This window comes from Montipora foliosa, chromosome 10 (genome assembly GCF_036669935.1).
Source record: "Montipora foliosa isolate CH-2021 chromosome 10, ASM3666993v2, whole genome shotgun sequence".
NCBI classification, from domain to species: Eukaryota; Metazoa; Cnidaria; class Anthozoa; order Scleractinia; family Acroporidae; genus Montipora; species Montipora foliosa.
The window spans coordinates 7,712,426-7,731,826 of NC_090878.1; the positions used below are offsets into that span (position 1 = coordinate 7,712,426).

The 19,401-nt window shown below is 38.9% G+C and overlaps 1 protein-coding gene and 1 long non-coding RNA gene across 3 annotated transcripts; both read left to right on the forward strand.

Annotated features, from left to right (window-relative positions):
• Nucleotides 1-796: 796 nt before the first annotated feature.
• Nucleotides 797-11,124, forward strand: LOC137973526 (uncharacterized). Of its 2 annotated transcripts, none has more exons than XM_068820356.1 (4): nt 797-919; nt 3,368-3,455; nt 6,569-6,890; nt 8,781-11,124. In XM_068820356.1, exons 3-4 carry the CDS (start codon nt 6,570-6,572, stop codon nt 9,570-9,572), a joined length of 1,113 nt encoding a protein of 370 aa, XP_068676457.1. In that variant the 5' UTR covers nt 797-919; nt 3,368-3,455; nt 6,569; the 3' UTR covers nt 9,573-11,124. The 2 variants fall into 2 exon arrangements, with proteins under 2 accessions (XP_068676457.1, XP_068676458.1); XM_068820357.1 differs by having other exon boundaries at nt 6,641-6,890.
• A 3,251-nt stretch (nt 11,125-14,375) lies between these two features.
• LOC137973766 (uncharacterized) lies at nt 14,376-16,194 on the forward strand. Its single transcript, XR_011117313.1, has 3 exons — nt 14,376-14,492; nt 14,853-14,918; nt 15,032-16,194. It is a non-coding gene; the product is annotated as an uncharacterized lncRNA (long non-coding RNA).
• Nucleotides 16,195-19,401: the final 3,207 nt, after the last annotated feature.

Here is a 19,401-nt window from a genome sequence, read left to right on the forward strand (position 1 = left end):
AAGTCCACGACCGTGCACAATCTTTTGTTTTGCGCTCATACACTATGCATGAATTACGTAACCAACACGTTTCTATTGGTTAGTTCCGCAGTATGGAGTAAACAACTATTGTGTTTTGTGCACGGTCAAGGCCAAAAACCTACAACAAAGAAATTTGTCAGGTTTCATAACCATTCCCCTCTATTAACTATGCTTTGAACAAAATCGTCTTCATGTCAAAATTAAACTTTAATGTTGATTAGTTTAGCGATGTCTCATAGGATTTTGCTTGGAGGGAAAAATTCCGGTTGATAATTTTACTGCCGTTTTAGAGGATACATTATGCAAGAAAATTAAATGCTTGCGACTCTCTTTAAAAGTAAACTGTTTTTCTTTGCGTCAAAATTTTCTAATTTCATCATTTGTTTCGATGATAAGATCCAGCATATTTACAAAAGATTGCTCACGTTTAGCTATGAGGAGCTTCTTTTGGAATCATATTTTTAGTTAATTTGTGACTCAGTTCGTTAACTTTGTATCAAGGCAACAGAGACGACTTTTCAACTTAAGGTATGTATAACAGGTTTTTCTTTATTTGCTCAATCGAAACATGGTTTTCTGAGATAAAAACAATTAGAAAAATTTCATTCCGATTATCGGGATTTTCATCCCCGTTGATGTACAAACAGCGGTAATAAGGAGACTGGGGATAGCAGGATTTTGTCGTCAAAAGTTTTGTTATCCCCAGTCTTCTTAGTAGGGCGGTTTTTTTCCCCCCCCCCCCCCCGAAGTGAAAATTCTTAAAAGCTTGAAGAACATGGAAGGAAAGTCGGTATGAAATTTTTCTAATTGTTTTTATCTCAGAAAACCACGATGTTTCGATTGAGCGTTAAAATCACTCCTTGGTGTCCCCAAAAAAGCGGGCACCCCATTTTACTGGGTAAGCAAACTGTTTAATATTTTCGCGATCGTCATATCTTTAAAAGTAATTAACTATAAGCTACATAAAGTAATGTTGAAAACTTAAATCGCTACTATGATACAAAAGCACTTCCTTCTTCCCTTCAGATTTTGAAAGTGTGTTTCCTTAACACCTGACTGGTAGATTTTGAACTTTGATTTTTATCTAAAGGCTGTTAACTTTGAGTGCAGGTTTTGGGTTTCACGGTCCGCCATTACTCGCTTTCAAAACTCAGGGTCTAGGGAAAAGTGGCGTCATTTAATTTCACGGTGTAACTGCAGCTTATTTTATTTGCAAAACATGAGTTTAGCCCCGTACAGACGCATTGCGTTCTGAGTGCTACTACGGTGAGAAAAACCAGTTCTCATTTTTCTTCACATTTCGAAAGCACTTACGTTGAATGATCAACGATCGAAATTTCTTGTAGTAATTTCAAGAGGATGACTGGTTATTTTTTAACCCCACGTTTCTCATTGTAAGGCGCATTTCCACAGCTCATTTTAACACTAAATAAACTCCCTATCTAATCAAAACCAAAACAACAAATTACAAAGATGAAAAAGACTCTCTAAAGAGATACATTTTTGGGGTTAGGGTTAGGTTTACAGTCTTCGCTTTTTTTAATGTTCTCAGGCAAAGAGTTCCATAGTTTTGGTGCTGCGAACGAAAAAGCTCTGCCACCAGAACTGGACAGTCAATTCTAATCTTTTGAGGATGGAGTAGTAAGCGTGACCATGATGTTAACCAATGATGTTCTGACAAATTAAACCATGATAGGAAGTTTGCGATCAGCTGTTTACGAGCGGCAATATTGGTTTTCTGGAATATTTGCATAACAAATGCATTCTTTTCCCAGACACAAATATCAATCATTTTACGTCATTTGAAACCCTCCATGTTAGCTCTTTAATGGAAACAATGTTGGGATAGAGTGGGAGCTTTAATTTGTCGGCGAAACCAACTTATTTTTTTTGTATTTATTTATTTTTTATCCTTTGTACAGATAAATCTAAGTTGAGATCTTTGAACACAATCAAAAGCATTGAACACAGTTCTTTCAAAAGAATCGTTACGGCAAAGGTGATTTTTTTGAAAACGATTCCGCCGTAAATTTTTGCCATAGATAATGTAAACTTAGTGATGGCCAGACGTTCGAAAAAACACTTAAAGAAGAAAGGTTCTGTTTCAGAGGTCTCGTTGGTTTGACCAGCGCAATCTCTGAGCAAACAAGTTGTTAAAGTCAGCGAATACAATAGCTGCTTTCACTAGTCTTCTTCAACCTCTGGGAAAGAAAGGTCCAGAACGAAATTTATTTAAAGTCTTGCCATCCACATACGAGTGAAAATTGATTTTTAGAAAAAGACCAATCTTGGACTCGTTTTGAAAAAGAGGTAAAGGAATGGTCTATTATACTCGTGCTTTGATTTTTCGGCTTCGCTAGAGTGACATCAGATGTATACATATAGGGGGGACGTAAGTGTCACCAGCCTTGGTAAGGTATATAATGGAGTGAAGGATGCAGGGAGAGATAAAAAGGAAGGAGCAGGCAATTCTTAAGCTTACAAGATGTGCTCGGACGGGCCGTGAATGAAGCTTAAAACGAGATCTTCTTGTAAACTCGTTCTGTCCATGGCACCTTTTTGGTGGTTTTCACCTTACGTCATCGGCCATTAGCTCTTTTTGTACGTCCATCAGCAATTGTGAATTGCAGCATTCTTATCTGTGTCTCCAGAGATTGGTTGCAAACCACCTCTAACGGGTGTTTTAACAGTTCGCCTTTAGTACTATTTCTGTTTAATTCGACACATTTCCTATAACAGAAAGAACGTTGCAGATAGTTGAAACCACTTCTCACAAAATTCGCAACAACTGCGGGATCAAATGAATGCGAGGACTTTGTAGGACGCGTTTCGGATGAATTTCGTCGTGCAACTGAGGTTTTTTTCATTAAAGAGGGAACTGTTTTCTTGGGCAGTAAACACAGTGCGTCATTCAAGACAACTCGGAGCCGAATCGAACCGATGTTCTTCCTATTACTAGTTCGGATGCTCGACCGCTGAGCTATAGAAGACTCGTAGGAGCCTAGTAGGCCATTAACCAATTCTAGGATCACGTGACAAACGTTCCACATACTATTTGCACTCACGGAAATGTCAAATGGTGCCATATTCGTAATCATATTGAGTGAGATGTTTTTGAGCCCACGGCACATTTTTGTCCTGTAGGAAAGATATCTGTTTACAAACATTGCTTTTGTCGTTCAAATATGTCAACCACAGGAACTAAAGACCCTTTGTTTCGACAGCCAATGAGGCTCTGGTTGGCACATTAATGACAATAGGTGTCGTCAACGATATCTTCCCTATGTAGACTGAGAAAGTTGGCACTTGACAATGGTTGAGGTTTTCATTTACTCTTTAATTTCAGTTTCTTAAAGTTAGCGCACATTTCGAATTCTGGATCCCAGTAACATAGTCGTGGAGGAATGACAACTTGATGCAAATCTGCGAGGAAGGTAACCAGTACATTAATAAGCCCAAAATGAAGATTCACACTGCTGAGGTTGACAATTAGACATAGTCTAGGTTTGTAGAAATTCGGATGTAGCTTAAAAATTTAAATCCAAAGACCTGCTGACTTGTACATTTAAGAGAGTCCGAAACCAGTGTAACATCAAATCATGTTACATTGATTAAAGGCCCAGTAATACGGGCAACATTTTTCGTGCAACTTGTCACCTAACAATGTTGCGTTGCAAGTTGAGATTGTTTGTTGCGCGTATTACCACCTTCTTGTACAACGTCTACTTTTTGCAACATAAAAATTTGTTGCTCAAGAAGGTGGTAATGCGCACAAAACAAACCATCTCAACTTGCAACGCAACCGATATTGTTGCGCAAAAAGTTGCAAGAAAAATGTTGCCCGTATTACTGGGCCTTAAGTATTTTAAATACAAATAACGAATTTAATTCAATGTTTGAGACGTGGTTCGGCAGAAACTTCAGCCTTTTTCAATGCAAGTATGACATGAGATGCAAATCTAAATATAAATATCTGCTGATAAATGTTAATGAGTACAAATACAACATGAGATAAATGTATAAAGAGTGCAAATTAAGTGCTTAAGTTCCTAACAAGATATTTCTATCCAGATTCGAATCTCATGTAACTCTTGCACTGAAGAAGGCAGAAGTTTCTGCTCAAACATGTCTGCAATATTGAAAATTGTAAATTGCTTTTCTCCTGTTCTTAGACCAATTGGGCATTCGTTGTATCACTCTTTGTTTTAAGCTGTGTGATATGAAAGCACCATTGCAGAAAAAGAGGAAAATTTTAGGAGAGATTTTTTCGAGGGGGCGGGGAAGGAAAGACGTACACCACCCTCCCCCAACCCCTCGAGAGAGCTTGCTCGCGGGCTAGAAAACCATTTGCGCCACCTATGGGATTGAAAAACGGAATGGTAAACTGGGATTTTGATTGTAGCCGGTAAAAATGAATGCGCTGTAGTATTTTGTGTCTCGCGTCTTTTGAGACCCTACGGTATTGTTTCATGTAATTTCCTTGTGCTGTATGCCAAGAACGGTCAAGTTTGATTCCGCTGAAAGTTTTATCGTCCTGTTCTTTTTACAAAGGCTTTTTCCATAGTAAAAAAATAGTAAGGCAACAGTTATTTTAAAACCCCCTTCTTTGACTTTTCTTCGACAGAAAGAATTCGCTACTAAGTAAAATTTGGTTCAAGGATGAACGCTCAAATCTTCCCTTGTCGGAAAGAAGCATGGAACGGCGACTTTGAAGTTTTGCACAAAGGGAGAAAAGCTTAAATCGTTTAATGATTAAAAATCCACGATATTTGCACAGATCCAATTAAGTAATCGAGAGGGATAATTTAAATATATGTGATAGTAAAAACTGCGATTGTTATTTGTTTGTTTGACCTGACAGTTCTTCAAGTTGTTTTCAAGACGACATTTACACATTCAAAAGTGATACTTGATATCACAAAAGTTTCTAATTAGAGTTTTGGTTCGGACTTGTCCATTTTTTGCTCATTTTGAAAACATCTGCCTCACTTGCACTTAGGCTCGTTTCAAACGTCGAACTTTTACATCTACATCTACATGTTCCCGCACTTGGCAAAGTCCCTTTTTGACTTGTGGCTGTTTCTGCTTAGGTGGCCTCATACACCTCAAACCTTTTTAGAGACATCACCGCCAAGCCGGCCATTTCTGCTGGAGAGAACAGGACAGCCACAACACCGGGGACTTCATCCCCTACTCTTCTCGAATAGTGCTTGGGCTCTTTAACGTCCCACAGGGAACTTATGAACATAGAAGATATTTATGAGACAGTGCCTACGGTTTATAGTCCTTATCCAAGAAGACTTGAAAGTCTAACCATTTGCAGATGAAATTACAAAGGCAGCACTTTCTCCTCAGTAATTTTAAGATCCTGAGTGTTGATCCGGCCGGGGTTAGAACTCCTGCATGACAGCCCGATGCTCAACCAACTGAGCCACCGGTGCCGAATCTAATGCAAATGAGAAAAATATATTGTTTTCGCTCATTTGCATTAGATTGGGCACATGTAAAGTTCAACGTTTGAAACTGGCCTTAACTGATTGAAAAAAAACATCCAAAAAGTAAGCATAGTCCATGAACGTTCATGATTTGTATCTGTATTTTGGGGGAGACGGAATAGTTTTAATTGTATCTATGTAAACCAAGACAGATGATAAAAGTACGACCACCTTTGAATATTTTAAATAAGAACTCGTCCGTACCTGAACTTGAACACTTTGTGGTTACATCAAGTTCCCTTTTTCAATTAGACTAACCCAAAGACATTACCGTGAGGTGCGCCTTTGGGAATTGTTGATGGTTCGTTTCAGGATAATATATTTCTCTTCCAACTGTTCAAATTAGGAAGAAATTTAGGAAGAAACATCACCTCTGAAAACATAATTTGCGTTTTTATGTGTTGAAAGGTCTTTGCATCAACCGTATGATTCCGAATGCGGTCTTCTTATTTTCTACATTTGTGTATTATGCGGCCCAGTGACATACTGGGCCTTTCAAAATCAACTAACTTTCGATCCAGTCATTAAAATCTCTCCGCACAGGGCTGAAAAAATGTTCACATGGAAACTGCTTGGCAAATATATGATATCCGAAGCTGAATTGTCACAGAAAGTCAGACTTATGAAAGCGTACCGTATTTTGCCGTAGAAATGTTTTCGAAACTAAAGCAACTTACAAGAACGACTTTTAGACGAAAGGGTACGGTAGACATTCATGTATCATTTCCGTTTTTCAATAGTTTAAAGTAAACGTAACTATCTTTCCGACGTCTTGAAGTATTTTGAAATCTTTCTGCTTTTTTGTCACGGAAAATCTGTGAACGAATTTTAATTCAAAATGTTTCGCATTCTCTAATATATGTTTGTTTTTATCCCTACGTTCGTATTTGTTGTCTAGAAACTCCTAACTGTTCTATTCGATTGATACGAGCAGGGGTGGGGAGAGGTCACCCGCTCAGGGTACACTGACCTATACTCTGTGAGAGTGAAAGACGTTCCAACAGCTCTTTTTGACGGTTTCAAGCTTGTTTTGATATTTTACAATCTCTTAGGATGACTGTAGTTTACCGAGCTCTTTGGTTTGCCACGGCAGCGCTGATATTGATATTAACCTCTTCAAACAGCATGGAATATAAAACACCATTCGTGTACATATACAATGTGTTCACTAAAGATGTGGCGGTCATGAAGCATACTATTCACTCAGTGGAAGTTACCAGTGCTGTGGAGTGTTTTCGTCATTGCGCGAGGGTCTGTGGCTGCTTGGCGTTTCAAGTGACTGGGGCCAGTTGCGAGCTGTTGGACAATGCGAATAAGGATCTGGTAGCTAGACAAGGAACTCTCCTGTATATTATGCAGCAAAACGACGTCGAGGTTAGATGATACTTTGAGCCACGTCTTATCAGGAACATGCTTTAAATATTCTAAATCTTTCAGCTAACCATGCAAGTGTTAAGGGAAACTCCACTCCTTGTTTATAATCAAAATTGTTCGGATTTTTGCTCAATGAAAGCGTTTGTATCACTTCCAGAATCGCTTATTTTTGTTTTCAGATTTCCTGGGCGCCGCCATCTTGAATAATTGTGACGTGTTACGGTTGCCCTATGGTTACTTTGTGTCTGAACCGTAACATACCGTAATACAATTGTTCAAAATGGCGGTACCTTAAAAATATGAAAATCAAAATGTGATTCCAAAATTCATTTTTTTCTCAGTGATACAAACTTAGTGATACAAATTTAATTGCAGACGTATTTTTCGATTTGTTTAACAACCTCAGTGAACGTGTTTTCAATTTTCTTTTTGTTTTATTATTATTATTATTATTATACATCAGGAGCTACTGAATACTAAATCAGTAGGAGCCAACTCAGTTCTACTGAGACTTTGAACTCGAATCGTTTTCTCAAAAGCAGGAAATCATGACTAGGAGGGTACAACTTAATCGAGTTTATGAAATTCCCTGTTTTCGCAAATCCCATACTACACTTCTTTTTTTTTTTTTTGGGGGGGGGGGGGGTTGTTTGCATTAAAACAATGGATATCCAATTCACTGAAGCGTGATACGGTCCCAAGAGTGAATACCTTGTATTGTTTTTATGTAAAGAACCCCCCAAAACGTACTGCATTATGGGATTGGGAAAATAGTCTCTGGAGTTTTTACAGAACAAGTTATTTTTAGATTGATTTTCCCGCGAAACTGGACCTTTCCAGCCAATCACAAGTCTTGCATGAGAAATTAGATTACCCATGTGATCGAGAAAAGTCACTCGTGCAAGTCAAATCTTATTTAAAACCTCGTCCAAAAAAAGCTTGATCTGTTCCACAGACCTAGTGTTGGAGCAACCTCGTTCCCAGGCTCTCTCTCAGAGAGAGCCTAAGAACGAGGTTGGTGTTGGAGTTGTAGGCTCCTGTTTATGGGCTCCTGTCAAAACTTGTTATTTTGAAATTCATGTCATCCATGTTCAGATGGAACAGCGATTGGTCAAGCAAACAATAAAAGGCTCTAAAGCTTTTCTTGGTGTAAACGTTCTGGGGGAATGATGAATCCGAGAGGAGATATGGTGGTGGTTTGAAGCCATAATCACTGTAGAAGAGCTCGCTTCAACTTCTACTTCAATTCTACTTCTATTTGTGAATGATACAGAATAAAATAAAATGTTCATATATTTGAACTTCAGAAATTAAAATACAGGAGAGTTGGAGATCATCGCCGTGATCTTCAGATTTCATGTATTTCAATTTCCTCAGTTCAAATATTTGAACATTTCATATATTCTGTGTTATCTATTCGTTCACTTCTTTCGGGAAAAAACTCGAACTCACAAGTGACCTGGGGTCCGTTCAGTTTTCGAAAGTCCCGGAACGTTTCGGGCTCTTTTCATTTCCTCTGTTTCTTGAAAAATGGAGAGCTTTTCAGCCATCAAACTTCACAACCATTTTGCTTTTTGTTACCTTGAAAACACGTTCAAAGACCAGGTTATCAAAACAAGCGGATGGAAGTTTCGGAAGTGACTTTTCGGACCCGAACAGTTTTCGGGACTTTCGAGAAACGGGCACCAGCTTTCAGATGGCTTGATAGCTCAGTTGGCAAATCGCGCGGTCATGAATTCAAGTCTCATTCAAGCATGAAACTTTTATGATTTCCAACTCTCGTGTACTGCTGTTTCTATTTTGTAGGCTCAGGTTTGTGAGCTCCTGAAATGGTATATTGAGTACTTAGTCAAATGAACGGTTGCTGAGTGAGTATACTTTTGTTTTCAGGGTAATGGGAGCTGTTTGAACGGATGTTGTGAATCCCGGCCTTGCCTCAACGGAGGCACGTGCCGAGAAACGTGTGGTAACATCAAAGAACAGTATGCTTGCGCATGCTCTGAACATTACTATGGAAAAAGATGTGAATTGTTTAATCCAGCGGTGAAGTCTTGTCAATCTATCGCAAGGATTAAGCCAGGAGTGGTTTCTGGGATTTATGACCTCGTTATCAGCTTTAACAAGACTATTCAGACCTACTGTGATTTTAGCTCTGAGGCTGGAAAAGCATGGACCCTGATAGAATCATTTTCCCTGGGAAACAAGGAGTTTTACAAAAACAAACCTTTTTATCACGACTTTCCACGAAACGAGAATAATTTTACATGGGACGACTTCCGAGTCTCGTATCAAGCATTGGTTACCATTCGGGATAACTCAACACACTGGCGAGTCACATGTAGCTTCCCATCAGGCCTCACGTACTCTGACTACGCACGCGCATCGCTGACAGCCACAGACCTGTTAAGCTTTGCAAACCAAGACAAATGCCGACAGTACGAGTATGTTTCGGTTCGAGGTATCAACTGCACGGATTGTAAGGGGATGCAAGTACAGAGAGATTATCAACATATGCATACTGATTCTTATTGGAGTGGTAAAAACAGCTGCGAATGGGACCCCAGGGCTGGTGCAGTTATGCATGAAGATAACTTTGGCTTTTATGATTTCACTAATCCACAACACAAGTGCACGAAAAATTCCCTCTCGACTACGCAGTGGTGGCTCGGAGCTGAGCTATAATTTGAAAGGCATTCTCATGATATCAATGAAACATGGTTTTGTTGTTCAAGTTTCAAGACAGACGCGAAGCTCTGGTCTATAAATGTGAAAGCAATATTATTTTGCACTAATGGTTTCAATTTAGATGAATGATGAGAGAAGACTTGATGCCAAGCGGTCCATATCCTACGAACGCAGATGTATTTCCGGTTGTCGTTTCGGCAGAGAAAAGTGACCACCGGAAATACGTTTCCGTTCGAATGCCGTGAGGGTGAAGATTCTGATTCAGCCGGAATGGTCAGGACTGATGACGTTCTCTTTCTGTTACATTTTAGAGAGTTGAAGGGACTTAGCCAAAAGCGACTTAAGCATCTGAAGTGCTCTCCAAACTTCTACGCAACTCATTTAATTAAGGTGATTCCCTAGTATTGCACTGCGCATCCTGTTCTGCGCATAACACAGCGTAAGCCCCGTTCGTATTCAGGCATGGCTAAGAGGCTTTATGGTCAAATTTCATGGCTCTTTGTCTCACAAGTCTCAACGGATATTCTAAACAAAAAAATGTTTAAATTAAACCATAAAGACTCGTACCCATGTGTAAATATTGATATATCGAACGTGGCCAAAAACATTTCAAAATGGCGACCTTTCGCGAGGGAAAGCTCGCTATAAAGAAGAATGGCCGTTTTCAGAGCACAGCAGTAAAGAGCAAAACAAGAAACTTTTTCAACTCTCACAAAACAAAAAGTCGAGTGATAGCCTTGATGATGCTAGAGAACATTTAAGTCCGACAGTGACAGTGAAACCGCGCTATCGGGGAGACGTGTTGTCGAGGGGTCGAGCTTGATTTGCTTTCTGTTTTCTCCTAAACGAGGTTGGTGACCTATCTTTTTTTTGTCATAATTTTATTCTCTTACTGATCTTCTTTGCGCTGTAAAAAAATTACAAAAAATTTACGTCAGAAAAAAAAGTTACAGGAAAGATAGTATTCGTAGCCATCACTCGTGGACACAAAATTGTCTCCTCCAGATCACGCACCCGAAGAACATTTGTAGTCAGTGCCTTTTCAAGACTTGTGCCTGTGCCATAAAACAAACATTAAATTATTCCTTTTGAGCAACACAATTCACCTGTTTTGTTATTTCAAGAATTACGTCAAAGCTGTGCTTCCTGTTCCTGCAAAACGTAGCCTGAACCGATGGAATAAACTTGTCCTTGATAGATGAAGGCGAAATGCTTAAATGAGTAACTTGAGCAAGTTATGTCTCTCAAACGAGCTTGGTGACCTACTTTTTTGATTGCACATTTCGAGTCACCATAATATAGGGAACAATCGAGAAAAGTTTTAAAAAAATCTTACGACAACTTCTGTTACTAAGGAATCACCTTAAGCAAAGCTAAATGACAGGGACCATAGTCTCAAGTACAATTCATTTCTTTGAGTGCTATTTTCAACTTGAGGGCCACATGTTAGAAAACTGCTATAAATAAATATTAACCGTCGGTAAATAAAAGTAGTCTATTGCAGTTCTCAACGAGTTTTTTTTCCAAAGATTGAGGATTTCCAACTAATTTTTACAAAGCCAAAGATCGCACAACAAAAACAAACAATTTTTTGAGGGTTTTTTGGGCGAATTCCCTTCTGGAGACAGTCTTGTCTCAGTGGAAGATCTTCTCCACCACAAGCTTCTCCGAAAAGTTTGGCCTGATTTCACATTTGCCTCTAACACTGCGTTGATTAACGAGAAACTTTCAGAGATTTTATACCCACTTACGCTCTTCTTAAAAGAATAGCCTAATGAACATGCGCACTTGGTAAAAACTTAAAACAATAAATCGTCCCACAATCGACCGAAAATCAGACAAAGATGTAATACATAACTGAAAAAACCTATGAGGCAATTGTCACAAAGGATTGAGCAAAGTTCGCTTAAGGGGCCACCTACGAGGAGCAAGCATTCCTGCCTAATGAACATGCGCAAAAACAGAATAAATCATCCCACAATTGTGCGAAAATCAGACAAGTTTGCAATAAATAACTGACAAAAAATGTGTAGCAAATGTCACAACGGGTTGAGCGAAGCTCGCTTGAGGGGCCACATACGAGGAACTAGCGTTTCTGCCAATGCCCCTATAGGAAAGTCTGAGACGCTCTGGCTTCATCCTAAATGGATGTCCTCTGATCTAATCAGAGAGGCCTACATAGTGAGATCGATTGGCGAGCTAGTGTTTCGGTACTATAACAGAACTCAGACCTTCGCTCAACCCACAGTGTTTTGTCACTTTTTATCCTCAAAGCTTGGAATATCTCGAACCTTTCTCAATTTTCTTAGCTCATAGAGAGGACATCATATTTCTTGTGCGGCAATTTTTTTGGGAAAAAAAAGTTAGCGACGTCTAATATCAATGGTAAGGAGAACAAGAAGTACAACCGCCTTGACGCAATATCTAAAAAGGCCTCATTGTGTATATTTGAAGTAAAAGCAACCAAGAATAAAGGGAAATTTACCGAGTGCTGGATGCAGATATCTGAAAATGACCTAGATAAAAGAATGTCAACTTTGCTTCTTCGATATTTTCGGCCAGATATATGGCCGTTGATGTTCTACAACATCTGTTAATTCCCACACAGTTCAAGTTTTCTCTTCATAATCGACGCCGTTTACAGCTCGGAAAGATCAGCCATGGGCCATTGACATCCTCTAAAGAGAGGTAAATGTGCCTGATAGTGTATGAGCCAGTAGCGATAACTTGAGGTGCTCATTTTTCATTCATTTTAGTTGTTCCTTGGGTTTGGGCTATAGGCGTTTTTAAAGTGTAAAGAGTTTTGCACATAAAAAATTTATAGGTCATTGTTATTTTCTGCCCGTGAGTGCTATTTTAGAGGGGCACATGTTAGAAAACTGCAATAAATCAATGTTGACCATCGGCAAATAAAAAGTAGTCTATTGCATTTCTCAATAACTTTTGTCCAAGATTATGGATTCGCAACATCGCACAACAAAAGGAGACAGTTTGTTATGGTTATTTGGGGTGAATTTCTTCTGAAGACAGTCTTGTCTCAGTGGAAGATGAATCTTTTCCGCCACAAGCTTCTCCGAAAGGTTTGCCTTGATTTCACATTTGTCTTTACCATTGCGTTAATTAAAGAGAAACTTTGAAATATTTCATAGCCTAATGAACATGCGCACTTTGCAAAAACTTAAAACAGAACAAATCATCCCGCAATTGAGCGAAAATCAGACAAGTTTGCAATATATAACTGAAAAAATGTGTATAGTAAATGTCACAACGGGTTGAGCGAAGCTCGCTTGAGGAGCCACATACGAGGAACAAACATTCCTGCCAATGCCCCTAGGAAAGTCTGAGACGCTCTGGCTTCATCCTAAATGGATGTCCTCTGATTTGTGCAGAGAGGCCTACATAGTGAGATCGATTGGCGAGGTAGTACTTCGGTCCTATAACAGAACTCAGACCTCCTTCGCTCAACCCACAGTATTTGTTACTTTTTATCCCCAAAGCTTGGAGTTTCTCCACCTTTTCTCAATTTGCTCAGCTCATATTTACCTGCTAGATCACGTCGTCAATTTCTTTTTGGGGGAGGGGGGAACAGAGTGTATTTCTGAAGAAATCTTTGGCCTTAATTAAGTTTTGTGTGACATAGAAATCCTCAGTGTTTTGGAGGAATAAATACTACTTACTTTTTATTCAAGTGTGCCAAGATTTCACATTTGTGTGTTGTGTCGATGAATGAGAATGTTTAATTGATTAACCCACACTCAATTGAAAACATAGACAATGCGCATGCGTACGGCATCTCACTGAAAATATTTTACGCCACAATTGAGCGCAACTCCAACCACGGTGCTATATTTAACAACACGATATGCTTGGCCTGGTGATCCAGGGAACGTCTGATCAACAAAATAATTTCTGGATTTAATCTCGATCGTGTTTTACTTCATCTTCTGAGCTGTGATGTTTCCAAGGTTGACTGGCTTCCTCTTCGGACTTGACGACTTCAAACTGTATTCTTGATTTAATGTGAATATATACGAAGTTGGATTTGCCTTCTTTCTCCAAACGTTCCTGTATTTAATAGCCTAAGAAGTTAATCGCATTTCAAATTTTTTGAATTTACCGCTTCGAGACTCTCTATGGTCAGAGAATCGCGCGACTCTGTAAAATTTACATATCTGTTAAATAGTTTAAGAATCCTTAATTTATGCAAATGTCACCATTAGCTTAGTGGGCTCGCTAATGCTTATGACTCGAGAGATGCGTGTTCAGGGTTGTACACTTCTTCAAGGGAGCTTTTTTCCCTATCAATAACTTTCAAAAAAGTTCTAATTTGTTACTGGGCTGGTAACTTACCTTTTCTACCACCGACGTTTTAATGCCAGCAGCAGCACGGTGGCAGAGGTTTTGTTTTTAATATAACTTTATTTGATACCATCTGCTACCATGAGTACTCAATAGCTCACTTGATATGAACGTATGCTTGAGTAAAGGAGAATGTCGTTATCACCTGTTTGCGGTAAAATAGTGCGTTTTTCTTCTTTTTCTTCCCGTTTTATTTTTTTTTTTAACTTTTTAATATGTAAATGGCAGCAAATCATCGAAAAACAGTATTAAAATAAATTAAACACAGCATAAAAAGCTTGTTGTTGGCTTAACTTTCTCACTGCATTGAAATTTCCGAAAATTTTCATGAGAAAAGCCTTTTGTTTCGCACAATGACGAACTTGTCACTGATTGGTTCTCGTAAATCTCATCCATATTCAATTCATATTTCCAAATTTCACTAATTTTTCGCTGACTGTCATGGTGGCAAGATGTGCTGTGCTGTTTCTCTGTGATTTGAACGTCCATCAAAATGTTTTGGAGCCGGTTTGCCCAGGAGGAAGGAAACCAACATTTTCTCCTTTTTATTTAAGTGCGGTAAGTTTGAACAGTCACGCAGTTTTGGTTAACATTTGGTTGAAAAGTGCGGGAAACAAATACACGTTTCTTTGCGAAGCAAACACGTGCTTTGTGACTAACTCGTCTGAGCTTTGAACTAAACCGTCTTCATGTCAAAATTAAACTTCAATGTTGATTAGTTTAACGATGTCTCATAGCATTTTGCTTCGGGGGTATAACTCCGGTCGATAATTTTACTGCTGTTTTAGAGGATACATTATTCAAGTACTCCTGCAAGAAAATTAATGCTCGTGTTCGTGTCAGAAAAGTACATGGAACGCTTTAATTATGTACATTTCAGAAACTAATGTGTTGTTTTGCTTGTCTTTGTCTCCACAGAAAACGATTTGTCATATACATTTAGAACAACGAAGGAAAATTGTCTTCTCATATCACTGGTTAAAGGTAAGCATACTTAATATGTACAGTGAAACACGAGTTGATTCAAACGTATTTCTTGATCTCTTCGGCTGTTTTCATTTCGTCTCATCAATTGTTCTTCTATATTAAATTTTTAGGACACTATGCACGCGAACAGAGTGAAGAGAAAGAGAAATTCAGCAAGAAAGAAGACATGAATTGAAGAACTAGATGGATATTCGTCAAAGATAAGAACTGTAGACATAAGATACTACTTCGAAATGGTGGCAGAAAAAAATACTCAAATCTCCCTTAGAATCGATTTACCATAATTTCAGAAGTAAAATGCTCAGTTGGCCTTTTTCTGAAGTATAAGATTCACTCGTTGGATTGTGCATTTCGCCCTCAACTCCGCACACAATGTGAAGCAGACCAGTGGAAAATGGACATAAGAAAATGGTGGAGAATTAGTGGACAATGGACATAAGGAAGTCTGCTGCTCTGATTTAAAAATAACAGGGGGCATTTAAATAACGTAGGGGAACCTTTCCTAAGCAGTCACCATTTCAACATTGAGCGATAGTTGGATTAATTCTCGGAATCGCTTTTGTTCAAATGTAATTTGAAACCCATTTATTTATCCCCTTACCCCATCAAAATATTAAAGATGAAACTGATCGCTCAGTGTCTTAAAATCGACGCTGTACACTTCTTTAGATGGTGTAGCAACATTTTACAAAATTTTAAGGAGGTACTGGGTAATAAAAAACAGTTTTAAAATCAGTTATTCGGCGATATAATGCAGCAGTATGAGGCTAAATTTCTCGTGTTAAACTTAGTTCTACAAAAACATGTAGCATTAAATCTTCTTTCCCAAACGATATAAAGTCCTTTTAAACTCTAGACTTGCTAATCGAATTTTGAAAATCGACGAGGAACTTGGCAAAACTCGGACTTTTAAGTTACTGACATAGAACTAAAAGCTATTAAAATGCGATTCGCTTTTAAAAGTAAACTGTTTGTTTCTGCGTCAAAAAAATTCAAAGTTTATCATTTGTTTCCATGGTAAGATTGAGCATATTTACAAACGATTGTCCACGTTTAGCTATGAGGGCTTCGTTTGGAATAATTCTTTAGGGTAATTTGTGACCCAATTAGTTAACTTTGTATTAAGGCAAAAGAGACAACTTTTCAACTTGAAGTGTGTATAACAAATTTTTTCTCCATTTGCTCAATAGAAACGTCGTGGTTTTTTTGAGATAAGAACAATTAAAAAAAAATTCATACCAATTATAGGGATTTTCACTTCCGGTGATGTACAAAACCGCGCTAGTAAGGAGACTGGGGATAGCAGGAGTTCTGCTATCCCCAGTCTCCTTTCTAGCGCGGTTTTGTACCCCACCGGAAAGTGAAATTCCTGAAAATCGGTATGAAATTTTTCTAATTGTTTTTATCTCAGAAACCATGATGTTTCCCCTCTACTAACTCTGGTCTGACATTCGTAACTTTCAATCCTGCTAGGTGACTCGTCAATAACTGTCAGTGTTGCTAAAACTCATCGAGGCCTACTGTGGGACCTTCAGTCGCTGCAACTTAAGGCGACTTAAGGTCCCAGAGTAGGCCTTCATCGAACATCGCACGCGCGTTCGAAGTCTGCCTAGCAATATCATCTTATTGGTGCATCTGACCTTTTTACGCCGTCAGATTGGCATTATCATTTGGAAGCTAGCCGGGCCTCGAAGCCGGTGCTGCGATGTTTGACGAGTTGGCCTAACCAAAGTGAATTCCCTGTTAAGTGATCGGAAGTCATTTGCCAAGAACGAACCATACTTATGGCAATCTAGCTTGAAAATATGCATTGACATGATTGTAGTAATTATTCACAAGTAAATAATAAATAAACACAACCGTTTTTCGGACACAAATCTGATAAATATTTTTTTACATGAACTTTTGTTCGCCCTAGGGCGTCATGAAGTTTTGACCAATGACACGTGACACGTTCTCCTCCAATCAGAAAACGTATTTGAGTTGGGAGGTATAACAATCTACATTGGTGGTACCTCCTTGAAATGTCTAACTTGCTCGCTACACCGCTCACAAGGTATTTGGTTAGCTTATTCTAAAACTCTTAATGTCTGGTGCGCAGCAAAGCACGCATTTTTCGCAAGATTGGCTTGTTTTCCGCTGCGAATTAGAACTTCCATGTCCTTTCTTACTTCGATAGGATGACGTCTGGCATGATCTCCATTGGTTCATTTTCAATAACGTTCACAAATTATTCGAAATTATTTCTCGTCGGGAAAATATTTGATTTCGTCAGCATGAAAAGAAATAATGAAAAGCGAGCAGATAGTTTTTCAAGTGCCTAGGATTTACCCACTTTTTGTAGTGAGTCATCGAAGAAAAGTTGCAAGCTGAATTACAGATAACCTACTGCCATTAGAGAAAAGAGAAGAAATTTTAGCCTCGTTGGCATATTTTAAAAGGAAACAAATCAGCAACGAAATAATCTTTTAGCTAACTAGCTCAATCATTCTCGAAGGTTTTGAACATCGTACGTGAGTCCATATTCGCACGTTTCGATCAAGCTTTTGTTGTGCTACTAAGCAAATATCAAGGACAAAGAAATAAATATTTGCTCTTCACATCGAATTGTTTTGTTCACCTTGGTCTGTATTCTTCGGTTGCACGTCACGCAATTGAAAACAAAAATCGCTTACCATTGAAGAAATTGAGTCAAGAAATGGAAATGTTATAGAAGAGGAATAAATAAACAACGGGTCCAAGTCTCAGGGTTGTGCGATATTCCGTACTTGAGTTATTCGGCGAAATTTATTGCTCAAATTTGTAGAGTTTAGTATGGAGGCGCCATGTTTATGTACTGCTGAAGTACACCAACGAATTTCTGAGGCCACTTTATCGCTGCTATCGACCGAAGAATATCCTATTAATTTAATGTTCTTAAATACTCACCAACGGACAAATGACAAAAATGGTTGCCTCGCCATTCATTTCATAGTCCTTCGCGCGAACAAACATTTGGTATATGAGACATTTGGTATATGAAGGTTTTGCCGCATCCTGTTGGTAACAGTCAGGGCTTGCCACAAGTTGCTCGTCAACTTTTTGGCAACTTTTCTTATTTCGAGCAACTTTTTTCGTTTCGAGCAACTTTTTGCATTCTGAGCAATTTCTAGTTTTCTCGATATCGGAGCAGCTTTTAGTGCTTTAATTGGCCATGCTTCCATATTTACAATGTCTTAGTAGACAAGTTGTGAATTTCCTGTGAAAGAGGAGCAGTTCCACCCCACTGGGGCAGATCATGGGCGAAAGATGCATGCAGCCGGGCTGCCAGGTCAGCGGCTTTTTAAAGAAAATACAAAATGGCGGACGAAAATTCACACTCCACTGATTCGAGTGTTTCAGGTGACGAAGGTCATTCAGATCCTTTTAGGGTAGCAGCAGAAGCAGGGGCAAGACTTAGTACTCCAGCGAAAGCGGCGATTTCAAGAAAGCGCAAAGTGCAAACAAAACCAATTGAAAAAAAGCGAAATGTCCGCGGCACAGCCGATCCAAATGTGAGTGCTTGGGATAGTTAAAATCAGTTCAAAGGAGAGCATCTTACTGTAGTGTAGGGTAAACTCAGATGTGACGCATGCAAGAAAAATGTGTCTCAAAAAAAGCTCTTTTATGAGGCACATTGCATCCCAGAAACATATTAAATCAAATACAATTATTGCGAAAAGCAAGAAAAAAGACCAAAGTATTGTAGACCTGATGAAAGAAACGACGAACGAATGAATCCAAAACGATCAACATTACCCCAAAACATGAGACTCTATCGATTCGAGAGTCTTTGCTGACTGCAGGAATTCTCATGTCGAAGGTGGACAATCTGAGGCCTTTTCTTGAAAAATATGGCCACAGTCTGACATCAGACCAAATAAAGGAAGAGAGAAACAAAAAAAGGTTTTTGCTATTTTTTAGCAACTTTTGAGCAACTTTCGTTACAAAAAGCAAATTTTGAGCAACTTTTTGAGAAATTTCGGGCAACTTTTTGGGAAATCTCGAGCAACGTGTGGCAAGCCCTAGGTAACACTGATAAAATATCTTTAACATCTAGAAGAGCTCTTAGAGCAAATCTAAGGTTTTAGAGTGATTTCACAATTGGCGATGACGTTGTAAGTCTGCTAAAGCTTTTGAAAGCACATCCACTTCGGCCGCCAGTTTAATTTTTGTTCTCATATTGCGTCACAAACCCGTCCTCTTGTCTGACTAACCAATCAGGAATTTGCGGCCGCCAGCCGCCCCAGATATCAACAAATCAGAGTCTTTAGAGCAGGTGTTCCCTTTCCCTCTCTCCCCAGTCTTCCCCGTCGTTTTCTTCCCGAATTCTCTCCCTGCCCCCTCCCCTTAAACACTTGCTACGCAGGCTAGGTATTTTTCCGTATTACTATTGTTTCATGTTATTTCCCTTTACTGTGGGCCAAGAACGGTCGAGTTTGATCCCTCTGAAAGTTTTTTC

Excerpts from the sequence above, each read along its gene's own strand:
- LOC137973526 (XM_068820356.1), top strand. The coding sequence starts at position 6,570 with ATGACTGTAGTTTACCGAGCTCTTTGGTTTGCCACGGCAGCGCTGATA. Across the intron at positions 6,891-8,780 it reads TGCAGCAAAACGACGTCGAG|GGTAATGGGAGCTGTTTGAA; the intron begins GTTAGATGATAC and ends TTTTGTTTTCAG.